The sequence below is a fragment of the Ursus arctos genome, unplaced genomic scaffold, assembly GCF_023065955.2.
Source record: "Ursus arctos isolate Adak ecotype North America unplaced genomic scaffold, UrsArc2.0 scaffold_7, whole genome shotgun sequence".
NCBI lineage: Eukaryota > Metazoa > Chordata > Mammalia > Carnivora > Ursidae > Ursus > Ursus arctos.
Window position 1 is genome coordinate 46,104,911 of NW_026623089.1, and position 14,737 is coordinate 46,119,647.

Consider the following 14,737-nt stretch of genomic DNA (forward strand, 5'->3'; position numbering starts at 1 on the left):
AGTGCTGTGCGGTATGGCTCCATACATCTTCATTAACCAAGAGGAAGAGCATCACTGCTTTCGGACTCGCGGTTATTGGAGGCGGAAAGCACCGTCTATTCCAACGCCTTTCTCATAAGCCCGGGAAAGCGCCACTCACAGAGGGGGTCTCCCCTGGGAGACGCGACCAGCCCGGCAGGCCGGAGCCCAGCAAGCCCCGCTGCCAGAGTTCCCGAACCCGCAGATGCCTCCGGCTCCCGGGAAGGAGGAGGGAGCAGGGAGGAGCGCTCGCCCGGGCCCCGCCCCGCCTCCACCCCGCACGCGGCGGAGCGCCTGGTCTCGCGTTCTCGGGGGTGTGCCGCAATGATGGGGACGGCGGCGGGCGGTAAGGCGTACTTCCAGAGGGGCAGTCTGTTCTGGTTCACCGTCATCACCCTCTCCTTCGGGTATTACACGGTAAGAGCAGCAGCAGTAGAGTGCAGCCTCGCGAGGAAAGCGAACGCAGGGCCCGCATCAGCCTGCCCGAAGAGGTCGCGCAGGCGCAATCCGGCTCTGCGCACTCGGAGCCCAGGGGGAGGGGACTAGGCCCTAGAAGCAGACGCAGGCGCACTCGTCTGCCTGCTTCTTTCGCCGGTGCCCACGGTCCCGAGAAACCAGTTGCCCAGGCTTTCTCAGCATGGGGGCGGGGGCAGGGACGGCTCCCCATCCCAAGACTCAGTGTGCAGATCTTTCAAGATGGTGGTGACGAAGTCCGAGGCCGGCAGGGCTGCTTCCGCCTACTTCCGTCCGGCCAGACGTTTGCCCTCGCTGGTCACGGTCCTGGCGCTGGGCTATTTCGCGGTGAGGCGTGGGGCGGGGCGGCGCATCTCTTTTGGCCCGCCGGGCCCTCGTAGTGCGACAGGCGTCCTGGTAGCGAGGTCATGCGCCTGCGCCCCGGCGGTTGCCTAGGTTACTAGCATAAGCGGAAGGTCGGTGGGCTCACAGGATGGTTTCTGCGTTCTGTGCGTTTGTGCGTTTGCGCGTTTGCGTTCTGGCCCCTCCACGGTTACTGCGACTTAACCGAGAGCGAGGAGAGTGACGCTGACAGGCTGCCGTGGGTCTGCTAGGTCAGGATAGGGCTTCCGAAGCAGAATGCTTGAGACGGTTGGAATTGTTTGGAAAACGGGGTTAAACCTAAAGGAGAAGTAGAGAGGTTGTGAGTGTAATGGCACAGACGTGGGATTAAGCAGACAGGATCTCTGCTGAGAGGAGGAGTGACTTTGGTCTGGCTGACAAGAGTTCGTTTAGAGGATAATAGGAAAGACGCCTGGAAAAGTAGGTTGGGGACTAAGTTGGTTAATTGTGAAGGGAGGCAAATCTGTTTAGATCTTGACCAGGAGATCCTGGACACTGGGACTTAGAAATGTGTTGTCGTGTCCACATTGTTGTTTGTTGTCAAATCTGATCTCCTTGGCTCTGATTTCCTCATACGTAAAATGGTGTTGAGCTGAAAATTTTCAAAGGTGCATTTCTGTTCTTTGATTCTGTGTTCCTGACTAGTTGGAAAATAGACGGAGGAAAGCTTTGGGGACTTCAAAGTGGGATCTTATGGAGCTGGCAGGCGCTGCCCCTTCCGTTCCTTTTGGTTTTGGAGGATGCATTGATCATTTACGCTTTATTTAAATTTTAGATGTGTAAAGCATAATGGGAAAGGTAGTACTGCTCTTGGCTGAGATCAGAATGGGACAATAAATTTTGAACCTGTTGGCACTTAATTCTCAGAAAAACCTAAACCGGCAGAGATTACAACACAGAGACTAAGGGAAAGTTGATCAGATAACAAAAACCTAGTGTGATTAGGTAGTTGCTGTTAGCACTTCACAGACTTGACCTACTTACTTTTCAACTCTGTGAAGTGGATCATGCCCAGTTTTAGATGTAGGAAAAGTGAAAGAAGAGGCAAGGATTCTAAATTAAATGGGAGGGGTGGGACACTTGGATGGCTCAGTCCATTAAGCATCTGCCTTCGGCTCAGGTTATGATCCCAGGGTGCTGGGATCGAGTTCTGCATTGGGCTCCTTGCTCAGCGAGGACCCTGCTGCCCCCCTTGCTTGCTTGCTTGTGAGCTCTGTCTCTCTCTCTCTCTGACAAATAAAATCTTTTAAAAAAATTAATGGTTTGGCTCAAGCCATAGCTTCTGCAGGAAAGAAGCTAGCCAGGGCACAGAAACTTAAAATTTGTAACTTAAAATTAATAACTTGTATAAAATAATCTTTTTGGTGGAATTCACTAAGAAGTCTGATGGAATTCACTAAGAATAGAAGTCATCCAGCCTGGCCACTGAGTCTGATAACCACATAGCTTTTTAGAAAACAGAAGTGGAGAATGGAAGCCCAGATGACTTAGTTCAGAGAGTCTTTGGTCTCTAGTTTTTCTTGTAGAATCAAGACTGTTTATTCAAAAATAAGCATTTGCTGATTTAAGTGACCTAATAAATATTCTTTGCCTCTGGTTCTCTTGCAGTGGGCTGTCTTCTGGCCTCACAGTATCCCTTATCAGAGCCTCGGGCCCCTGGGCCTCTTCACTCAGTACTTGGTGGACCACCATCACAGCCTCCTGCACAGTGGGTAAGGAGGGCTCCGGAAATGGGATGTGGACCCTGCAGTGCCAATCCTACTGTAGATCTGGAAGGTGTGCACTTGCCTTTAGATACCTAAGAGTGTTGCTGGTTCACATTAGGGCACCGTTTTGAGGTTACATCAGCAGATAACCATCACCTTAAACTAGGCTGACTTTTGTTTCAGGTACTGGCTTGCCTGGCTGATTCATGTGGGAGAGTCCTTGTACGCCATGGTTTTGTGCAAGTAAGTGTTTTCAATAGGCCTTTATCGTTTTTCTCTTGGTATGTAATATAAGTTGAGAGTAGCCACATTTAAATAATTCATGTGTTTGTAGGCTGAGAGCATTCTCAGGGTAGAGTTGAATCTCCACACCTAAGACTGAGCCCAGCTCCAAAGGAGTCCTCAGTAACTATTTAATGAATGGATTCATTTCGTTTGTGTTAGCTGGTTAATTATTTAACTACTTAATTTAGATGATTTTTCTCATTAAGAAAAATTCTCTGTATAGCCCCACCTATAGCAGAAGATTTGGAGGTTGCCTTCTAGTTTGAAAAAGAGCCAATTTATTGACACAGGCCAATGATTTTCAGTCCTGGTTTCACAACTGAATCACCTAAGAAGCTTTCGGAAATACATGTCTGGTTTCCAGACCCAGAGATCCTGATTCGGTAGGCCTTGCCTCTGAAATGGGGATCCGTTCTTTTTGTCAAGCTCCACAAATAACTCTTGGGTGCACTGCAAGTTAGAAAAGCCTCTAAGCTCGACCCTACTCAGCCTAGTGGAGGTTAATACTATGTGAGGGTCCTAGGAAAGAGTCTCTTGACATTAGGACCTCATGTAAGCCTGCTTCTCCCTCTCCCCTCTGCTCTTGCTCTCTCTCACTCTCTCTCTCTCTCAAAGAAATAAATTTAAAAAAAGAAAAAAAAGGTGGAGGAAGAGCAGGCATAGAGAGCTTAGGTTACTATTGAAATCGTTTCTTTACGGTCTCGCATGTTGTCAGTCTACATCAGCACAAATACTCCTTTTGAATTATGAATGAACGAGTACATTTAAGTGAAGGTACATTTGTAGCCTCCCAGATGGCACTACCCAGCAGTAAAGGAATTGGTGAATTCCTTTTAACCGGAGAGAAGATTGGACTATACGTTTGACTTCATAGCCACCATAGTATAGGTACATATAGATAAAAGCTCTTCTATGAAGTTTTCCATTGTCACAAATGCCTGTTCTTCCATGTCTGTATCAATTTACCTCATTCATTTTATTGGTGCATAGTGTTCTATTATGTGGGTGTGCCTTCGTGTATTTCACAAATCCCCTCCAGGAGACTTTTAAGTCTCTCATTTTTAGTATTATAAGTAATACGGCATGAACGCAAATTTCTCATACATCCTGGCCCTTGCGTTGTTGCTGATTAAAGGAAAAGCTCTCAACACTTCGCATCATGTGTTTTCTAGGGTCTTGTAGACCTACACTGTCAGAATAAGGAAGTTCCAGCCTATTTCTGAGTTTGCTGAGAACTTGTATTCAGAATGGGTGCTGCGATTTTTCCGATGCTTCTGCATTTATCAAGGTGATCACATGATTTTCCTCCTTTAATCTGTTAGTATGGAAAATTATATCATTTCTACATATATTGGTTTTAAATTTCGTTTTAAATTAGAAGTCGTCCGCATGAGACTTTATAGACAGATGAGACTAGCAAGCCATTCACTTTAGTTGGGTCATTTTCTTTTGAGCTCTGTTTTAAGCAGTTTAGTTTGAATGACAGCAAGAAGGTGTTTATTATTTCTATGTGCCAGGCCTTTTACTATGCACTTCGTGTATGTCATTTCATAAATCACCTCAAAACTTGCTGAGATAAATACTGATATTCCTATTTTCTTCTTTTTTTTTTTTTTTTTTTTAAGATTTTTATTTATTTGTTAGAGAGCACGAGGGGGCGGGGAGAGGGAGAAGCAGACTCCTGTCTGAGCAGGGAGCCCAATGCGAGACTCAGTCCCAGGACCCTGGGATCATGACCTGAACCGATGGCAGACACTTAGCTGACCGAGCCACCCAGGTGCCCTGATATTCCAGTTTTTCAGAGGAGGAAACAGATTCTGAGAGAGAGTGAGTGACTTGCCCTGCGTCACAGCTAGTTGTTGGCCAAGCTAGGATTTACATTTACTCTACCTTCAAAACACTTCCTCTAAAGCCATCCTGCTGCTGGAGCTTTTTAACCCTATCCGCTCTTCGAATCTCATGAGAAATGGTTTTACAATACCGTGTCCTAGGCAGTAGCCACACTGCATCCTAAATGCACAAGAAAAATGAAAACTAACCATGTGAGTTAAGAAGCTGGAGGAAAATGGCAAAATAAACCTAATGAAAGTAAATAGAAGGAATACATTTTTTTTTTAAGATTTTATTTATTTATTTGACAGAGAGACAGCCAGCGAGAGAGGGAACACAAGCAGGGGGAGTGGGAGAGGAAGAAGCAGGCTCCAAGAAGCAGGCTCCTAGCGGAGCCGCCTAATGTGGGGCTCGATCCCAGAACGCCGGGATCATGCCCTGAGCCGAAGGCAGACGTTTAACAACTGCGCCACACAGGCGCCCCCAATTTTTTTTTTAATGGAAGACAGTAACTCTTATGAAACCATAACATTAAAATTCTGGTGGCTAAGTTTTTCTTTTTGTTTTTTTAGGTCTAAAGGCATCACGGATGGTCGGGCTCAACTACTGTGGTTCCTACAGACTTTCCTCTTTGGGATAGCATCTCTCTCCATCTTGATAGCTTACAGACCAAAACGCCAAAAACAAACTTAAAGAAGATATCCAAAAGCTTTCTCTATACTTTCGACATTCAACTTCACTCTTTCGGGGGTGGGGGTATGCGGGGGGATGCTGAGTTTACTTGATCATTGTACTTTCCAGAAATTGAAAACCCTCTAATTATTCATAATTCTTTTATACACTCTAGTTGAGCTTGACTAGATAATAGGAGAGGATTTAAGCTCTCCAGTTCTGCAGACTAACCTATTTGGCCGAGGGCTTCCAGCTCCCTTCTCGAGGCACTTGGCCGTGTTGGTGCTCTTTCTATCATCTGGTTTAAGCTGTGTACTAAAATTGCTCGTTGGTATAACTTTGCTCCCACCTTCTGACGAACACACCATACCCTTACCACCCCATCTTCGCTCTCCTTTCCCCCAATTTTTTCCACTTTTCTGAACCAAGACAGAGTGATGTTTCCACAACACATCAGTTCCACATACACTAGGCACCTGGGCAGCAGGATCTTATCCTCTCAAACTTGCGTTTCTCACACACCAAGAAAGATAAGGAAGCTAAGCAAGTGTCTGGAATGGGCCAGGCCGAGCAGTGACCTAGAGGCACAGAGGACACGCTGAGTACCAAGAGGAGAGGTCGGGGAATGCCTTCTCTGATTGTACCAGCCAGAGCCATCCTTTCCTCCACGTGGCCCCGAGGACACAGCACTCCGTGATGTGCAGGGGTCTGATGGCCACTGCTAGATGGTCAGGATCACATCTTAGCTTGAATTTTTTTTCCCAGCACCTGTCCCATTGCCTTGCACACACGTGTGCTATCAGTGTTTTCTGAACCACAGACCAAAACTGAATTAACTTTCCATTTGTTCAGTATCATTCCAGTTGTCATCTGAAAACTGCAGAACCCACTCAGTGTATTCTCAAAGAAAAGCACAGGACTGCCCTTGACTCGTGGTGCGCCCTTTCTGCGAGTGCCTGGTAGGAAACCCATGTCTTTTTCACACTTGCCTATTCTTAGCCATTTTCTCCGGACTCTAACATCTCCCTCCAGCTCCCGCTTACTCAAACACAGACGTTCCTGAGCCAGAGAGTCTAACTGGAAGCTAGGGACTACTTCTCCCACTCACCTGGTTAGACCTTTTTACTACTGACTGGTCAGCACAGGAGGGTCACTGCCTCTGTCCCCTGACCTTGGCAGAATGACTCTGTCACCTAGGAGCCATTAGGGTTCCTTTCTTGGAAGGCCACCTGCCTGTTCTCTAGGGACTAGACCTTATTTTTCTTCTATGAGGCAGTACGACACGTTCTCTATTTTAAGCAAACATTTATGAGAGACAGTCCTTTCCCCTAAAAAAGAGACCCCCAAGTAAAACGACAACCCCTGAAAGATTACGGACTATGAATTGTTTCTGGCAGAGATGACTTTCTACAACTAAATCTCAGTTTTTCCTGTTTCTCTTGTCATGAAGGGGGTGGCCTTTTGGTAAAGAAAAAAATTTTTAATCATCGAGTTAAACATCCTGGAACTCCAACCCAGATTTTTTAAAAGCATGGTCCTCTTGAAAAAGAAATAGCAGTGACAGTAATATTAATGGTGACAGCAACAGTATGGCAGATTATTGAATGAAATGAATTAACTTGAATAAATGCTGTGAATTGTCTTCTCTATTCAAACGGTTTTTTTTCGTATGTCCGTTTTGTTATATTGTCACACATTTGATTCTCCTTTTTTCCAAGTAGGCTCTATTACAGAACTGTTTGTATAGTTCAAATATCAAGGCTTTTCTCATTGATAAAGTAGACTGCCCTATTCGTAGGGCATATGCTCCTCGTTACGCTCATTCAGCTGCCCAGAGCCCACTTCACTCCACGCACACTGAGTCATGGGTGGACATGAGTGTCTCCTTTCAGTGTAGGATTTGTCCTCCTTTTGTCTTCATGTATATTTCATTCAACATCTGATATAGTCTAGGCAGCAAGCGAGAGGAGTATTTCTACTTTTTAAATGCCAAAAATAAAAAAAATTCTGTCATCTCATTTGGGGTATTTCATGACTTCACAGCACAAAAGGATCGGAATGAACAAATGGGGCGGGTCCTTTGATGGACCCATAGGCGGCATCGCATCGAGGTGAAGTAACTCCTCACGGACGCCAGACTCCAACCGCATCTTGAGTTTCTCTCGTCCTCCGCAGCCCGGGAGTTGAGAAGTCAAGTCTGTGAAGCAAAAAATGAACAGAAAAATGTGGACGTTGTCTTTGTGCTGAAGCCGTAATGACTGGTGTCCCAGGAGAAACCTCCTTGTTGAGCTGGGATGAGAAAAGGCCAGAAGCATCTTGACGGATTCAACCGCGGAAGGCAGACAAACTAAACTGTGTTCTTACCTCTTGCCCCTCCCCCAAAGATGTCAAGAGCAGTATAGCTCGGAAGAATGAAAAAGAAAGGACTCGTGGAAAAACCCACGACCAATGACCTCAGTGCTTCAACGGTCACAGGCCAGTGTGCCGTGTTTCCTTGTAAACACGCCCCTTGCTCAGGACCCTGTGCCACCCACATCTAAACATGTTTTTCAAGCCATGGTTTTAAAACAAGTCTTGGGCTTACGAGGTCATATTCCAGGCGTGTAAGGAGGTTCTTTGGCAAAACAACTTGCCATCTGAGAGCACTACGTGTTTACACGGAGGGTCTGAAAAAAGAGAAGTTGGAGAACCTGCCTTTGAGATGAGAGAACACAGTGCAGTCGCGTTTTTGTCTTTGCCTGGGCCCTTCCTGGAGCCTTGTTCCTCAAAGCTCTTCGCTCAGCGTAAATATGTACCCCGTGCCCGTATTGGCACAGGCAGAAAGATGCTAGGCCGCTGAGTAAAGTACTTGTAAACGTAGGAGCCCTCTCTCTGCAAGGCTGCCTGTCCACCTCAAATTGGGAATTATCCATTCTCTTTCACTGTTGGGCAGTGAGAGACTATAATTATCTCACATTTCTCTCTGAAGAAATCTATCCTGCTTCCGCAGTGGATACTTGAAAATCCTAGTCAGAATACTGTAATTGTCATTTCTTCCTTTTTTTTAAATTCATTGGTCAGAGAGTGAGAGAGCACAAGCAGGGGGAGCTGCAGGCAGAGGGAGAAGCAGATTCCCCGCTGAGCAAGGAGCCCGATGCGGGACTCGATCCCAGAACCCGGGATCACGATCTGAGCCAAAGGCAGATGTCACCAACTGAGTTACCCAGGCGTCCCCTGTATTTGTAATTTCTGTAAACATTTTAAGATGGCTCCTAAACTTAATAGGATTGAGTATATCAATTGCCTCATTTTTGTTTGTAGTGAATCATGATGGGGGATGAGGGAAAATGCCTTTGACACCCTAATACTATTCAGGGAAATGTTCATGACGGTGTCAGGGGTGGGAGAGTCTGTGTTGTGTGAATGGAGGTCTGGGTCCTTGGATTCCCCATGGAAAGACTCACGTGGGGCTCCGTGCCCCAATAGACGCAGCGAGCGGGAGGGTAGCAAGCACAAAGCAGTTCATTACAGCACAGTGCACTGTCAGGGTGGGAGGGCGGGCAGGGTCCTCTAAGTGGTTGTTTTGAAATTGGTTATTATTGGGTCATCCTGGGCTGGGAAGAGCTTCGAAGTACAGGGGGGTGGTCTCTAAAGGAGGCTGCTTCCAATCTTTTGGGAAACTCCTCCCACAGGTTGGGAGGGGAAGTTTTTAACCCTGCAAGCTTTGTCCCAGAAGGGTCAGGCCCGCCTTTCTCCCTGGGCGGGAGAGGCTGTACCCGCAATGCAAATGCATTGTAATGAGTCTAGGGGTTACCCTGGGGCAGAGATGGAAGGGGAGAGGCCTGTTCTGCACCTGCGGCTCTTGATCTATGAGGCCCAAGGTCTTGGAAGCCCCAAGGTCAGGATGTTGAGCTCCCAGGCTTACAGTGTGTAGCATTTTTTACATCACCATCCATGCCTCCAGCTCTAAGTCTCTGTCATTCCCCTTCAAGGATTTGGGATTCGGCTTCAGGGCATTCCTTCCACTGCTCAGATCTAGCTTCCATCTAACAAAAGAACTTTACTTTTTCTTTGTACCAAGCTGTTGCTCGAGATGTTCCTAGTAAACAGAAATTCGTTAATAAAATTGCCACTAGAATTGAAATCTTGACGTTGCTACAAATGAGAGTAATGGCATCTATAATATAGAGAATCATTCCCTAAACCTCAGGCATGTAGCAACACTAGTCATGTCTATACTACACATAATTCGCTTTAAAAAATCTTCCTAGGCAAGAATAACTATGGCAGGTGAGAATTCTACCGCTGAACCACCCATGCACCTCGGCAAGAATAACTATGAAATGCCCCACTTGGTTTGTTCATTATACTTTTTCTCTGATACATATGAGAATGATGTACAATTATTACGAAATCACCATGCACATCAGTGATACATTCGGCAAACTGTAACAATTTAAAAGTATTCCACTACTCGATGAGACTGAAGTGTGGCATTTAAGCTGGCTGTAGCCACAGGATTTTAGCATGTTCGTCGCCGTTGTGGAGCTCACTTCATGATTAAAGAAGAGTTAAGAACGATTTTACACTGTGGCTGGGATGACAACAGGATGGTAAATTTAAGTGAAATAATTTAGATAAAGCAATTTTTAAACTACAACATACTAGGTAATAGTTTTACTGGAAGGTTGTCATTCGCCCACAACGCATCCTGTGCTGCCCAAACTCAACCACGCCAATGGGTCACGTGCAATCTCGCAGAAACGCAGGCACAATGTGTGCGTGGCGTGCGCTGGGGGGCAGTAGGCTAAGTCAGCCGGTCATGACATTAAGTTGAAATAGTTGCCTTTTTTAAGGGGAAATATACTGATACGTTTAGGAAAATAATTGGACCAAATAAACACGAACTGAGGAATTAGGTGCAAGAGCCATACGAACAAAAATAGGGTATATAATTGCTTTTATTTGAAAAATGTTAAACCCTCAGGGAAGCTACATGAAGAGTACAGACAAAATCCATATGCCCTTCAGCTCCCGGGGTCACCAGTTTGTAACATTTTGCCATATTTGCTTTACCCCTCTCTCTCCCTCCCTGTAGAATTGCTTCTTTTTCTCCCCTGGATCACTTGAGAGCAGTTGCAGACACCACTGAGCTTGCCTTCAGCCCTGTGTCTCCCAAGAACACAAGCGTTGTGTTACATAATTGTTACACCCGGGAAATTTTTTAAAATATTTTTTTATTATGTTAGTCACCATACAGTACATCCCTGGTTTTTGATGTAAAGTTTGATGATTCATTAGTTGCGTATAACACCCAGTGCACCATGCAATACTTGCCTTCCCCACCACCCATCACCAGCCCATCCCATTCCCCCACCCCCCTCCCGTCTGAAGCCCTGTTTGTTTCTCAGAGTCCATAGTCTCTCACACACCCGGGAAATTTAACATTATCCTCTACACGGTTCAGATTCAAATCTCCCCCATTGTGCCGATGATGTCATTCAGAGCCTCTGGCTCTGGCACAGTGGGGGTGGGAGAGACCTGGATCCCACCCAGAACCACACAAAGTATTTAGTTGTCAGGTTTCCTTAGGCTCTTTAATCTAGAAGAGTGTCTAGCCTTTTGCTTTTGTGTTTGTTTCTGTCTTTAACAACTGACGGTTTTGAAGCGCCCAGCCAGCCATGTTGCAGAACGGCCCCAATTTTGTCTGCCTCCTCGCGATCAGACTGAAGTGAAAGGCGCGAGGAGGGGCCCAGCCAGGTCCTTTCCAGTGCATCACATCGAGAGACACGTGGGGATGTTTGTCCCAGTATCGATGATGCTCAATTTCATTACTTGGTTAAGTTCGTTTTCTCCATTTTAAAGGTATCCCCCCCAGCCTTGAATTAATACAGCACGTGCGGGCTGATACTTCAAAGCACATGACCATGGTTGAAGTATCCATTGATGATTCTCGCCTCAACCAGTTTTTACCATGATGCTTGTAAACTGGTGATTTTCCTATTTCTGCCATTTCTTCTACATTTATTAGTTGGCATTCTGCAAAGAAGAGATTTCCTTTCTCCTTGCTCCACCTACTTTCATTTATTTGCTCATTTAATATTGGAGGCGTCACTATGAGCTTACAGATTCTTTTTAATTTTTTTTTTTTTTTAAGATTTTACTTATTTGGGGGCGCCTGGGTAGTGCAGCGGTTAAGCACCTGCCTTTGGCTCAGGGCGTGATCCCAGCGTTGTGGGTTCGAGCCCCACATCAGGCTCCTCCACTAAGAGCCTGCTTCTTCCTCTCCCACTCTCCCTGCTTGTGTTCCCTCTCGCGCTGGCTGTCTCTCTCTGTCAAATAAATAAATAAAATCTTAAAAAAAAAAAGATTTTACTTATTTGTCAGAGAGAGAGAGCAGCAGCAGGCAGAGGGAGAAGCAGACTCCCTGCTGAGCAAGGAGCCCGATGTGGGGCTCGATCCCAGAACCCTGGGATCATGACCTGAGCGGAAAACAGATGCCCAGCTGACTGAGCCACCCAGGCGTCCCAGATTCTTTTTAATTTTATATATTAGAAACCATTTCTATCATTATTTATTTTGATGTTCCAAGTTGGCACTCCAAGGTGGTTCCCGTGTCCTTTTGAAATGTTCTTATCCGTTTTTGAGTATTTTCAACAAACTTCTTTTCCTACGCAAGCCGTAGAATCAGCCATTTCTCCAAGCTGTTTGGCTGCCTAATTTAATTGAAGAAAAGTATTTAGAAACTAAGATCTGGCGTGTTCCTTGCTGTCAAGGGTGCAAAGGCTGTAGTATCATTCAGAGGACAGACTTAAGGACATAGGTTTTTTGTTTATTTATTTATTTATTTATTTATTTATTTTTAAAGATTTTATTTATTAATTTGACAGAGATAGAGACAGCCAGCGAGAGAGGGAACCCAAGCAGGGGGAGTGGGAGAGGAAGAAGCAGGCTCCCAGCAGAGGATCCTGACGTGGGGCTCGATCCCAGGACTCCGGGATCACGCCCTGAGCCGAAGGCAGATGCCCAACGACTGAGCCACCCAGGCGCCCCAGTTTTTTTGTTTTGTTTTAATCAGGAGTTGAAGCTGATACCTTGTCACTGCAATTCTGTGCCCCAGGGCTCTGCCTGTCCCTGAGCCTCTGTGCTGCCACTGTGAGAGCGAGAGCCATAGTTTGAACAGCAGTGTATTTTCTCTTTTTTTCCCCCAAGACATTCTCTTTTTAAAAAAAAAATTATTTGAGAGGGAGAGAGAGCAGAGAGAGAGAGAGAGAGCACAAGCTGGGGGAGGAGCAGCAGAGGAAGAAGCAGACTCCCGCTGAGCAGGGACCCTGATGTGGGGCTCGATCCCAAGACCCTGACATCATGACCTGAGCCAAAGGCAGATGGTTAACTGACTCAGCCACCCAGGCGCCCCAACAACAAACTTTTTTTGCATGCATTTGAGCCTTTCACTATATTATGACATACATAATGGAGTTATATTTATTGTCTCCTTTGTGAATATGCTACTCATTGGTTTGGTATTTCAGTTCGGTTTCGGGTTCATTTGCTAATTTGTATTCAATTTCAGGGCTTTCTTTTCCCTAGCCTTGTTAATTTTATCTTACATCCTTTAACATACAAGACATCGACGAAGTTCAAAAGGCAAAACTATATAAAAAGATAAATTTGGAGAGGTCTTATTCCATTCTCCATCTCTACCCTCTCCTACAGGTAACATTAGGGGGGAAAGTTAAACATGAAGTCTCCTGCCAACCCGGAAAATCCTCTTCACAAATGTAGAAAAGAAAGAAAAGCGTTTTATTATTGAATAAGCACTAAACCAGACTGCGATGTGCATCCGTGCATGAGATTGCAAAGACAGAAAGAAATCTCACCCTTCTATGCAGCCAAGCGTACACCCCATTCCACACGCGTTCTCAAGACAAACCACAACTAGTCCTCCCAAGAGGATCCGACAGCACCCTGTACTGTATTTTGTTCACAGTTCCTCCCAAACTCACATGGTAATTGGGGTGACCACCCATATTAATTACCTTCATTGTAAGGGAAGATAAGACATCTATCTCTAACGATGAGCAGGTAGTCACGGTGTCATGGAGTAGGGTCCTTGGCTTTTGAGTGACAGCTCTGTCCACATTGTTACCCAGTACCTATTACCTATGTCACCATGGGTGAGTTTCATCATCCCTTTGAGTCTCGGTGTCTACTCCCTTCTTGTTTTATTTCCTTTTATGCCCACGTCCCTTCTGCCCCCATTCCCAGGCAACAATTCCAATGTGTTGCCTGCATGCATTCTTGCGAAATGTACATTGTTGTTTTGTGAACAAGTATCTTTAATGTAAATGAATCATATTGTGATATACCAGGACTTAAAGACCCGATCATGTTGCAATATGTCAATTGCTACTAAACTTTGGCCTCTTGAGAAGAACTTCCAGGACATCGTGAGTTTAGTAACTTGATCTGATTTTCATTTACTTTCTGACAATTTGCCAACAAGAGCTGAGTTGCTCACATGCCGTGTTGCTCCCTTGGAGGGGGAAAAAGCTGTCTCCAGGACAGTGTGAGAAGCAGCTGGAACCTATCCGTCTGTGAACAAGACAGGTAACAACAGAAAAAGAAAATCCAGACTGGCCAACTAGCAGAGCTCAACTTGGATGCCTCCAAAAATCGACCTTAATTTTGCTCAACTTAGAATGGCATTAAACGACTCAGGATATGAGCTGAAATCATGCTTGTAGTCATGCTGGAAGGGCCTGCAGAAATTTTCAGCTGGACACCCCCCTCATCTTACAGTAGGAGAAACTGAGTGCCGGTGAAGCAAGGTGACCACCAGTGTCATCCAGCCAGTTTGAGGGCAGACCTAGGTTCCTGAATCCTCCATATTTCCCCAAGCTGCCTGCCAGCAGTGTTGGTTGAAACATCCAAAGTCTTGTTCTCAACGGCATGCCTCACCGCCCAAATATTTTACACATATTGTCCAGGAATGGTGCATGAAGAGTGAGAATTATTTCCATCACTGTCTGCCCTAAACCCCTACATCCTGCTCATGTATGGGTGCCTGCCTTTGATACGGTCTCCATAGCAATGGGTAAATATTGCGAACACTCTGCAGACCCAGGGGTTTTCTTGCCATTGATTAAAGACGCAGCAATAATATGCTGCATATGTGTACGGAATAGGGGTATTTATAGCATTTACGAAGCTTTAACATCTGCACTCTTGGCAAGTTTGCTGGGCTTATGTGCTGGGTATTACAGAATATTTCCTAGGAAACGGAAAATAAATATATTATGGAATTTCAGTGTTCCGTGTGTCACTCGTGTTGTCCTGGTGGCCTGTCACGCCTGTTGCAAAACCCGCCGTCGGCCACAGGCCCGAATTCC

General features: G+C 45.7%; 1 protein-coding gene across 3 annotated transcripts; it reads left to right on the plus strand.

Moving 5' to 3' along the window:
* Positions 1–252: 252 nt before the first annotated feature.
* Positions 253–9,489, plus strand: TMEM254 (transmembrane protein 254). Of its 3 annotated transcripts, XR_006410125.3 has the most exons (5): positions 462–819; positions 2,482–2,585; positions 2,763–2,822; positions 5,267–6,094; positions 6,219–7,015. XR_006410125.3 is itself a non-coding variant. In XM_026504560.4 (4 exons), exons 1-4 carry the CDS (start codon positions 343–345, stop codon positions 5,385–5,387), a joined length of 378 nt encoding a protein of 125 aa, XP_026360345.1. In that variant the 5' UTR covers positions 253–342; the 3' UTR covers positions 5,388–9,489. The 3 variants fall into 3 exon arrangements, 2 of the variants coding, with proteins under 2 accessions (XP_026360345.1, XP_026360344.1); XM_026504560.4 differs by lacking the exon at positions 462–819 and adding an exon at positions 253–435 and having other exon boundaries at positions 5,267–9,489; XM_026504559.4 differs by having other exon boundaries at positions 5,267–7,015.
* Positions 9,490–14,737: the final 5,248 nt, after the last annotated feature.